The sequence below is a fragment of the Epinephelus moara genome, chromosome 7, assembly GCF_006386435.1.
Source record: "Epinephelus moara isolate mb chromosome 7, YSFRI_EMoa_1.0, whole genome shotgun sequence".
Lineage (NCBI taxonomy): Eukaryota > Metazoa > Chordata > Actinopteri > Perciformes > Serranidae > Epinephelus > Epinephelus moara.
This window is the reverse complement of record NC_065512.1, coordinates 3191459-3202670: the sequence shown is the minus strand read 5'-3', so window position 1 is coordinate 3202670 and position 11212 is coordinate 3191459. Positions and strand designations below refer to the sequence as shown.

Below are 11212 nucleotides of genomic sequence, written 5' to 3'. Positions count from 1 at the left end.
GTTCTGTATTTTTCATCTCTGTGGGATAATAATTATAAAAAACCAATAAAACATATTTACAAAAAAAAAAAAAGTGCCCTCTGGGATCCCCTTCCAGTGGAGAAAACATGATAAAGTATCCTCTGGGATGCCCTTAAATAGAGAAAACATGTAGAAGTGCCCTTCCAGTTAAGTAAACGTAATATGAGGCACTCTAGGATGCCAATTAGTGGGGAAAACGTGATAAAGTACCCTCTGGGTGCCCTTCCAGTGGAGAAAACATGATAAAGTACCCTCTGGGTGCCCTTCCAGTGGAGAAAACATGATAAAGTACCCTCTGGGTGCCCTTCCACTGAGAAAACATGATGCAATGCGTCTAGGTTGCCTTAGAAAACGAGATGAAGTGTTTTCTACAGTAGCCTTAACATTGAGGAAACATGATGCCATGAAGGCTACTTGCTGGAAAACTTTGTGCACACTGGTGTCCTTTTTATTGTTTTGCCCCTGCTCCTCAGACAGCCTGAGTCCGCCACTGTTCACACATGTAGCTATATAAACTCAAATACAGCAGCATTAGCATATTATGCTAACTGTATGCAAACTGCTTTCAGCTCAGGCTGAAGCTAAAGCGCGCCCCCGCGAGCTGCGCGCAACAGATGTCAGCTCCAGTGTCAGAGGAGAGGAGGGCGCCAAATAGGAAGAAGAGCAGATGTGTGTGTGAGTGTGTGTGTGAGTGAGTGTCGGGTCTGACTCTAGTCACAACAACCCGACAGGACTCGTCTTTACCGTCACGTATGAGAGACTCGTGGAGATGGAGCACCGCGCTGCCTGGACGAAGACAAAGACTGACAGTAAGACTTGTCTCATAGTTCTGTCCTGTTGACGTTAGCATGGGGAGCTAACTGTGGCTAAGTTAGCTACTGAGCCCTGAACTAGCTCAGTGAAGTTAACTTAGAGACAAAACAACTCATCCATCCAGCTAACAAGCTAACAAGCTAACGTTAACTCACCTGTCACACCTCACCACAACAGGAAGTGAGTTTGGTGCACATTAACCTGCTGTCTGACTGAGTTAGCTCAGGTTAGCTTGCCAAACTTGGTGTGATAATGCCAGGTCAGGTGTTGGTGACATTAGCAGCCTGGTGCTAGTTGTCATGGGAGCATTGTACAGCAGATCTGTGGTGTGTTAGACACTGCACAGATCCCCCTCAGTTAATCTGTAAATGTAGTATTTAGGAATATAATCTCCTAATCTGACAGCACCTACAAATAAACAACCTAATTCCCATTTCATATAATGTGTGGAAACAATTACAGAAACACATTTTTACCACAATATAATGTAATATTACAAAACACAACCCCAGGAACTATCAACACCTCTTTTGTGACATATGAACACTTATTTTTAAACAGCTTTTTATCATGATACATTACAGGGGGTGAAGCTAACCTTTTAGGTTTAATTTAATCCATATTGTCAAATCCTTCTGTTAGTTATCATGAGTTATACACCTTACAAATATAACATAAGACACGTTATGAGTTTGTTGCCTGTTCACACATTGTTTTTTGTCCTTGACATGCATATCTTATATATTTCAGTTTCTGCCACTTAAAGTGCAGGTTTGTCACAATATATAACACTTGTTTTATTTCACTCTTGTTTGGCTTTGAACCTTTGTCTTGTTACTGAATATGTTAATTATTTATAGTATACATTTATGTCACATGACCCTCACGTGAGCTCTTAAACTGCACACCTGTTTCCACTGCATTTTACACCTCTCACGTCAAAACGTGTTGGTGTATCCATGTATTAATAAGGATTTTGAACTGCAGTCAGAGAGCCTCGGATGCACTTTTGGACCGCCTGCCTGTACTGCTCGTGTGTGGTCGACCTTTTAACAGGTGGTAATTTATAAAAGCTGCTCCTCAGCTCTCCCCTCACCGAATCACGTTTTAAAATAAATTTTGCATCATGTCTGGGTCCCTGTTCTCAAGCTTTCGATAGCTCATTAGGATGTCCCATTTCACATCTCCTTTATTTCTTATGAATTGTATTTGTATTTTTTGTTTATGTGAATAAAAATTGTGAATCGTGAGTCTCTAAATTTAGTGTTTAGGACTGTGGTTTTCAAATGTTTTGTGCCCAAGGTACACCGAAGGGTAAGCCAAAATCTCAGGGTACACCTGTATTTATATCTGCGTACAATAGACTCTTTATCACTGCTATCACAACATAAATATTTGATTTTATTCACTAATAAAATTGTATGCTCTGATGAAGGTCAAGTAGACCGAAAGCTTAACAAATAAAGTGAAACACTGCATAGATGCAAGTGTGCGGAAATCTTTTTTTTACCATTTTATTTACTAATCTCAAATGACAATAGTGAACCTATTGAAATATTTGTTAACAAAATGACACAAGAATTAATTTTAACTTTTTAAAATTACATCACAGCACCAATAACACATCCATTTAAATGGAAAATAATATAAGATAATGTGATGTGTTACACACACTTATAATTTCCTTGTGCACACGGTGACAAATAGGTTCCCATGAAGGTTTTTTAAATTAAATTAAATTACATTTTTTAAGTAGAGTTTGGCTCTTTATTAAGAAATGGGTGCGCACAACATACTGATTAAAAATCAAAATCAAATTAAATATTCACTCATAACTTTTCCCTTAGGCCCAGTTGAATATTGCAATAATAATGTGTGGTTATCACAAAATCCCACAGCACCCCTGGATCTGCATCATGGTGCACCATTTGAGAACCACTGGTTTAGGGATATAGTGCAATACTTGCACCAAAGATGCTCTGTGATGTCGTGTGACTTGATTACATTGCTCTTGTATACTGTGAAGTTCTTGCATATCAGTCCATCATGTGTCTGACTTCCACATCTTCCTCTGTAGACATGGACACAGACAGTGTGAGCATATGGCCACGTATGGAACCTTTCTTACTGGGAGCCCTGCAGGTGAGTGTACTCTTCCCACTGTTTCCTGTAATTAAATCGCCCAATGGATGCTGTCTAATAACTGTAATTAATGCAACTTGTAGGTGGCTCCCTCCTCCAAGCTCAGCCTGCACTATCTTCGCAAGATGGCGATCTACGTGCGGACGCGGGATGGCTGCTTCCCCATTTTGGGCTGGCCCATGTGGAGGCATATTGCCTGTGGAAAGCTGCAGCTTCCAGAAGACCTTGCGTGGCTCTACTTTGAGACATTTGACCTTCTTATAGGTCACACTCCAGAGGAGAGGCTGGAGTGGGCAGAGTGTCTGTCACAGTGCTCTTCCAAAAGCGAGCTGGACCAACAAAGGAACAAGGTACAAAAAAAGAAAATGGGTGGAGTGCGAATGTCTCAGTTTACCCAAGAATGTAATGCTATCTCATCGTCCTGGTTAACTTTTTTGTATCATGTCTGCCTCTTTTGTTTCAGTGTGCTGCTTGTATTATTGTGTTTTGCCCCAGGCAGAAGTTGTTGTTGTAACCCTGCTCTTAAATTCATCTAACTCCTCATTGACATGCACCTCTTTTTCCTTTCCTCCTCCTAACTGCAGTTGTCTGTGGACACACTGCAGTTCCTCCTCTTCCTCTACATCCAGCAGCTGAACCGTGTGTCTCTGCGCACCTCTCTGATTGGTGAAGAGTGGCCCAGTCATCGCACTCGCTCCCCGTCTCCATCAGACCGAGAGACAAAGACCAGCTCCCAGAACAAGGTCCTTGTTACTGTGAAGGACAAAAGACACACTGAAAGCATAACTGCACATTCTGCAGCATTCTGTAATTCTAATTACAGCCTATTAGGTTTAAAGCACCAGTGTTCATCATGATGTGCCACTCATCGTCCTTTATTTTGTTTCTGTTTGATTCTGCAGAACTGGGATGATCAGGCCCACCTGTCATTTGTGCAAAGCCATCTAGCTGAGGTCCTGGAGCTGCTGGTGGAGCCAGGCCAGCTGTCACAGTCGGGACAGGCTCTCAGAGACTGTCAGGTCTGAAGACAGCAACAAACACATCATCTATATTTTTATTACTTTGTGTCAACTGACAGTGACGATGTTTACACGCATAAAATATTCCGGTTTTTGCCCTTACTCTGAAAAAGAAAATATTCCTGCAAAGCTGTTTCCATGGCTAATGAAAACCAACATTCCTCTAATGTTTCTGTTTACATGCAGCTGTGCACACTCTGATTAATGTGCCCTAACATGTTGTTCATCACGTTAAAATTTGGGAAAGTGGAACAGAGCTGCTGATGCATCAAAATAGGATTTTTTTCAAAGTTTTCCACGGGTGGCAGACGTGTTCTAACGTGCAATCGCAGCCTCCCTTTTTTATTCCTTCAACCACCTTCTTGAAAAGGTCGCCACTGCAATACTTGCACATATCTAAAACCTTGTCAGTCGCTGAGAGGCTGAGCCTGGTGAACTTGTCTGACACGCCAACAAAAGATTTGATGAGATCCAAAAATTTGTTAAATAAATATGTTTATGAAAAGCAATCAACCTATTATAACGTGCACAAGCTGCAGCTTCTCTCGGCTTTACAGACGCCATAGTTTTAAATCTTTGCTCTCAGAATAGCCAACATGTTTTCAGATACAATCATCGGTGCGTCTTTAAATTTTGACTGAAATGAACCTCTAAAGCAAATTACCACTCATATTACATGATGCATTGTAGCTGATTTTACAGTTGTGTATTTCCAGATATCCCTGGAGGCTGTGAGGAGCTTGGGTCTGCTCTTGGAGGGCTCGGCCTGCCATGGCAGAGCTGTTCAGCCTGTCCACCGGCTGCTCACCAAAGGTCCGCTCCAGACACAAGCCGGCTACTCCACACTCAGCCGCTCTTTCCCCCTGCACAAGCTGCTCTCATGTCTCCAGCAAAGCCTCACGCTCAACCCGTTTGGGATGACGGCCTGCCTGCGCTCAGGCAAGAAACTCGCCTGGGCTCAACAAGGTATCCGAAAATCTTCTGGAGTTAGATTTTATATTGCAGTTTCTTAAAAATCTGTTCAGTCATTTTTAGGGGGAAGAATTACGAGTCATTCGGGAATACGGTAATGTATTGATGTGTGTGTGTTCTTCCTGCATTTATTTGATCGTGCTTTTTAGTGGAGGGGGCGATGAAGAGAGCCAAGATAGCCCGAAACACCCACATGGCTCCACCTGGCAGCAAGATGGTGCTGATGTCACAAGTCTTCAAACAGACCCTGGCCAAAACCTCAGACAGGCTGACCGGTGCCAACATCAAAATTCACAGATGCTCAGATGCCTTCATTTACCTTCTCTCACCTCTCAGGTAAGGTTTGCGTCCATCAGGCTGTGTTATGAACTTTAAGGGACACAGTTCATATATCATGGGTTTTATTGCGTCTGCTCCTTCAGATCAGTCAGCGTGGACAAATGCCGTGACTGCACGGTGGTTCTGGGTCCTGTCGAGACCAGCGTCCACATCCACAGCTGCCAGAACCTGCGGGTGGTGTGTGTGGCCGGAAGGGTCGCAATCGGAGCCTCCTCACGTTGCACTATTCACGCCTTGACGCCCACCCGCCCCTTGCTCCTACCTGGAAACACAGACATTACACTGGGGCCTTTTCACACTTTCTACCCCTCCCTGGAGGATCACATGGCCAGCGTGGGGCTGGCTGTAGTCCCCAACGTCTGGGATCGACCTTTGCTCCTGGGGACCGAGGGCCTCGTCAACCCCTCGCTCAACGTGTCATCCAACCCGGACCCGGCCTGCTACCGCCTGCTGCCCCCGGCTGAGTTCCACACGCTGGTTGTGCCTTTCCAGATGGAGGGCGACACATGTGAGGTGCCGGGGGGTTTGCCGCCTCCGTATCAGGCAGCACTGGATGAAAAGCAGAAGAGGATACAGAACTGGCAGAAGACTGTGATGGAGGCCCGGCTAAACAAGTGAGTGGAAAATCATGCTCTCAACACACCATTATTAATGAGCGGAGTAACACAGCGGTGCAGGGCTGATGTTTATTGTAGGCCAAGTTTGCATTTAGTTTGCATGTACCTGCCACTCGCCCAGCCAGGGCTTGACAGGTCACCAGACTATCACAGGGCTGACACATAGAGACAGACAGCCATTCACACCTATGGACAATATAGAGTCACTAATTAAGCCAGAGAACCCAGAGAAAACCCACACTGACATGGGGAGGACATGCAAACACACAATGACCCAGCTGACCGGCGGGTTCGAACCTGGAACCCTCTTGCTGTGAGGCAACAGTGCTAACCACTGCACGCCCAAGAACAAAGCAGCCATGCCTTATTGCACGATTCAGTCTTCATCAAAACGTGTCATTTTCAGTGTGTAGGCTGTTTGCTCAGAGGTTTTTGTCTCCTGTAGTGAAGGGGATTTGAAAATGGTAACATGCAGATAGCGGAAGAGGGGAGCACGTCGCTCTAAATAACCGGCCAGTGGCAGGCTTATAGCCGCAGTCTACATCCGGTGAGCCAGACTAACATCACCCTGGTTCCCTCGACAAAAGGCCTGTTGGATTTTTTTCCACTGGATTTTTGATAACTGCAGAAAAAAGCTCTGTGCCAAGTTTATGATGCTCTCACGTTTTATTCAGCAAGATAGTCTTCACAAATGAACACCACTTTTGATTCCTTACATGTAAATGCAATTGCCAAAAGTAAAAAGCTAACGTTAGGCCACACACGAGCTACACCATGGTCGCATGACTAACGACACTAACATAACAAAGCTATGAAGCCGAATTAGATGACCACCTCTGTAGTCTTATTTAGCAGCTTGCAAGTTACAGTCTTTTTTTGAGAAGCATAAAAACTTCAAAATTCACAAGTCGGGTATTTACTGACATATTTCATGTCATAGAACAACATGTAAAACTCTCCTCAGCTTGTGTTAACCACAGACCTTATTTCAGACGTCTAACCAAAATTGGGTACTTTTGTTAGTACACTTCAATGTTGTACACTATGCACACTATGTACTTCTTGTGTGGTGCATTAATTTCAACAGGGTAGTGTTGTCTCAAATCATGCACTGCTATTTTACACTGACAAACTTTTACTTTTTTTTAAAAAAAAATCACCTCTTCTTCGCCTTCTTCTTAATCATCAAATTGCAAATGGATGGTGGAGCATTATCGCCACCATTTGACCGCTATCTCCGCCCACATTAACAAAACTTGCGGCACAACGTCAGTGCTGATTAAAATGTACCGCTGTAGCTAGGAGCAAGTTAGCTACCTGGCTAACTCTCTAAATCTGGAGGTTCTGTGAACTCATCACAGGTGAACTAAGTTTGTTTGCAATGGTTATGTTTCACTTTCACCGCGCCTGACGTTCTGCTTCTCCATCAGTGTCTCAAGTACACTCTGCGCTCCGAGACTGTGGTGCAGTGAATAACTGAAGGGTATATGTATTCCAGTGGTGCTCTAATGAACGGTCGACCTCCAAAAATAACAAATATATGTGGCGGCAGATGTTACCATGGTTGGCTGGCAAAAATAAACCTTGATGTGTAAAATAAGGTTTTATATTCTGTTATCCAGTATGCTATTTTACTCAGTGGAAAAGTGTAACAGCACAGCCGTTCCAAAAATCAATAAGGATGTGAGTTAGCCACTCAGCTGGAGAGATATTACAGAGTTCACTGATGGATTTGGTGTCAGAAAGCTTGCTGGAGGGGCTCCACTCTGTGCCTGACCCTGACAGCACAGGGAGCAACAGAGATGTCACTTCATGATTGATTGATTTCTTTATTACGGTATTTTAATATCAGTTTCTCTCTTATATCGCAACTTTTTCTGCTCTGTGGTTTACCTCTTTTGTTTCTCTGTTGTAACCGATTTCTCGTTCTTGTTCTGAAGGGAGCAGAAGCGGCAGTTCCAGGAGTTGGTGGAGGTCAAGTTCCACGAGTGGCTTCTGGAGGCGGGGCACAGGCAGGAACTGGACAGCCTCATCCCGCCCACCATGGCCTCTTTGAAGGACTCCAACGGGCCTGCAGGAGACACAGCCCGAGTTAATGACAACAAACATATAAGGACTGGACAGGCAGCGGGACAGTCACCGATGGCTTGTTGAGTCGTTGGGTTTGTCTTATTTGGGTCTGAGCCAGCAGAATAACTGTACCTGTACATGAAGGTAACATGACAGTATACACAGACAGGTTACATGCTTAACAGACGAGTATGTTAACTGCAAGTATTGCACAGTGTGCTTGTAGTCACTGACACTTTACTGTGGTGAGTCTGGAGCTGCTGATTCAGCTTATATTGCAACTCAGGTCCCACTCGTTCTTGAGTGGGAGGCCAGTATGAGCTGCTCTACAAGTTCTTCTGAAAGCAAGGCAGCTAAGTCTTTAACGTAAGTAGGGAGTGGATCGGCATGTTGTAAATCAACATCACAGGCACCTCTCAGTAGACACACAGGGTGTTGCATCTGTGATGTCACCACAGGCTTTCAGAAGGGACATTTTGAAAAAGCTTTGTCTTTTTTTGGAGACAGAAAATCTTGTTGGAAGAAAGTGGGTGCAGCTGAGAAAATGCTGTTCTCTTAAAGCATCAGTAGCTCTTAAATGTACATTAAGCCACAGTTTGAGAGCGGAAATTCACCTCTTGTGAAAACTCATCATAATATGGTTGGATGTTTTGGAGTCTGCATTTAAACACCATTAGAGGAGCTTAAACGTTAAGGAGTACTTCACCTGCAAAAGGAGGATTTGTACATCAGTTATTCACCGTGTTACGTGTAATTTGGTAAGAACACTTTGTTTTTCTCGCATCCCTCCACAGTGAACGAAGATCAATTCTTGATAAATTGAAGTAAACGGGGACAGCGTTTAACAACAGTAAAACAATATCAAAAACATCAGTTTACAGACTCTCACACAACTCATGCAGAATAATCAAGTCTAATTTTTCCTGTCATATACTCAGGACTTCCCAAACACACACATTTTTACAAAAACATTACAGTTTAAAACACTTGTAGCGTGCTCTGAGCAGCCTGAGCAGCACCTAAGGGCCACTTGAGCTCAAATGCACGAGCGCGCTCAGGCACACTTCTCGTCCATGCATGATTTTTTTAAATGAAAATGCATGTGTTAGGGAAGTACTGAGCATACGGCTGGATAAATGAGACTTGGGTTATACTACACGAGTTGTGTGAGAGTTTGTAAACTGATGTTTTGATGTAGTTTTGCTGTTGAAACATCTCTGTTTACTTCAGTTCATGAGGAATGTTTGCCTTTTTGGATTTTTTGTTCACTGGAGGCGTACGAGAAAAAACAAGTTTTCTTCACAAATGTAATGCAACACAAAAATGACTAATTGATTTACAAATGATAATTTGGGGAGTGAAATCTTCCTACATGATATTTTCTTTAAAAAAATAAAAATAATAAAAAAAGAAGGTTAACATGCATTTAACGATGGAGGATATAGAAACTAAATAAATATAGCACTTTGGGTGTTAAGGACGTGTTAGTGCACCTACAGTTATTAGCTCAGGTCGTAGAACTTTTATTAGCAATCAAGTGTTTTCCATTTTGGAGGAAGGAATATTAATTTATTGTAGGTTTGTGAACGCACCGTCCAAACTGTAAGTATAGAGTAAGTTAGCAAAACTACTCCGCTCTCCATGTGCTGAATGTTAGGAGCCGGGCCCAGTTATTGTTCTCATGTTGGGGGTTGTCACCAGCTGTCAGAAACAGATGTTTGTTCTGACATGTGTGACTGCTGTGCGGACTGGTCCTTTAGTATAAATCAGTACGACTGAAACAGCTGCCAAATGAGGCTAAAACACTTTGGGTTGCCAGATACTGTCTAAATGTTTATTTTTATATTAATGCACCTGAATTAATTTGTATATTTTAGCATTATAGTGAGATTATTTTGTCATTGATCTACCCTGCCTACAGAACCATTTCTAGCATTAAAACCTTGAAGTGTACTTCAGTCCAGTAGCTTCCTGTTTCCACACTTTCACTCATTACAACATGCTAACGGTCGAGCTTTCACAGATTGGGACATACATCACATACAACAGAATCACTGCATGTGTCTTCAGGGCAGCTTTTGAATTAGTTGTAGGAAGTGAAGGGAACTTAGACTTGATTAAAAAGGTACTGTTAAATGCTGTTACACGTCAGAGAATATTGCTGTATGTTATGAAAATGCTGGTTATGTATCTTTTTATTTTCATGGTGATTACACAGTTAAATGCCTCACTGCTGAAAACATTTAATCTGAACACATGCACCTCTATGCAGTTACCACATGAAGAGCACAACTTAGTTTATGAATGTTTAAAGAATAAAAATGAATAAAGTTTTTCACTAAAACAAAACTGCTTTTTGTTTTCTGTCAATACCTTTGGACTCAGGTCAGTTTAGGCCTAGATGTTACAGTCCCTTGATGTTGGTGAAGATTCTCAGTCACCCAGGTCATGATGATCTTATTTGAGCTGTTTTTATTTGGAGTTTCCATAACAAAACAGGTCATGGTGATCTTAAGTGCTATATCATAGGCAACTGGACTTGCTTGAGTTTCTTGAAGACGTTTCGCCTCTCATCCAACAGGCTTCAGTCTTGGGAACCCTTCCCAGATGACTTAACACCCATTCTCACCTGGGCCCATCTAAGCCAACGACACACATGATGGCCGGTTGGGTGAACGCCTCACATGTGACCTCAGCGACTCTGTCAGGGTTCACACCCACACTGAGTGTAAAGCCTCCGACGACTCTGCGACGACAGTCAGTTATAGGCAAGGCAAGTTTATTTGTATAGCACAATTCAACACAAGGTAATTCAAAGTGCTTTACAGAGACATTAAAAGCAACAAGACAATTTAAAACAATAAAAACAGTCAATTAAAAAGGGAAATAGAAATTGAGAATGATAGTGATAAAATACAGTAACATAAAATAAAAACAGGTTCAATACATTGCATCTAAGAGCACTGCATACACAGTTATTATCGTTAACAAACTATAGAACATTTGTATAGCTGCCTAAGCTATACGGCCAAGGGTCCAGGCCGTGATGGCCTATATCACTCCTGCTACTCCTTGCCACCAAAAAGTGCTCTTAGACAACATTTAAGTTTAATTTCAAAAACCGGCTCTGTCAGAGATTTCAGCTAGGATCTCTTGTCCCTGGCTCTGAACCAGCTTGAATTTGGTTGGTCGGGTCTGTTTTTTAATGAGTGTATAGGA

General features: G+C 42.7%; 2 protein-coding genes across 2 annotated transcripts in view; both read left to right on the top strand.

The window, feature by feature from the left end:
* LOC126393411 (potassium voltage-gated channel subfamily H member 3-like) overlaps positions 1-503 on the top strand; it is a 200137-nt gene extending 199634 nt beyond the window's left edge. Inside the window, exon 10 of the mRNA XM_050049569.1 lies at positions 495-503. Within this exon, the coding sequence (XP_049905526.1) occupies positions 495-503 (9 nt within the window). The remainder of the gene's footprint in view (positions 1-494) is intronic.
* A 148-nt stretch (positions 504-651) lies between these two features.
* tbccd1 (TBCC domain containing 1) lies at positions 652-10233 on the top strand. Its single transcript, XM_050048969.1, has 9 exons — positions 652-830; positions 2912-2976; positions 3060-3326; positions 3561-3719; positions 3879-3995; positions 4712-4961; positions 5117-5303; positions 5390-5920; positions 7864-10233. The coding sequence occupies exons 1-9, from the start codon at positions 791-793 to the stop codon at positions 8075-8077; spliced, it is 1830 nt and encodes a 609-aa protein (XP_049904926.1). The 5' UTR covers positions 652-790; the 3' UTR covers positions 8078-10233.
* Positions 10234-11212: the final 979 nt, after the last annotated feature.

Excerpts from the sequence above, each read along its gene's own strand:
- tbccd1 (XM_050048969.1), top strand. The coding sequence starts at position 791 with ATGGAGCACCGCGCTGCCTGGACGAAGACAAAGACTGACA. Across the intron at positions 2,977-3,059 it reads TCTTACTGGGAGCCCTGCAG|GTGGCTCCCTCCTCCAAGCT; the intron begins GTGAGTGTACTC and ends TGCAACTTGTAG. Across the intron at positions 3,996-4,711 it reads AGGCTCTCAGAGACTGTCAG|ATATCCCTGGAGGCTGTGAG; the intron begins GTCTGAAGACAG and ends GTGTATTTCCAG.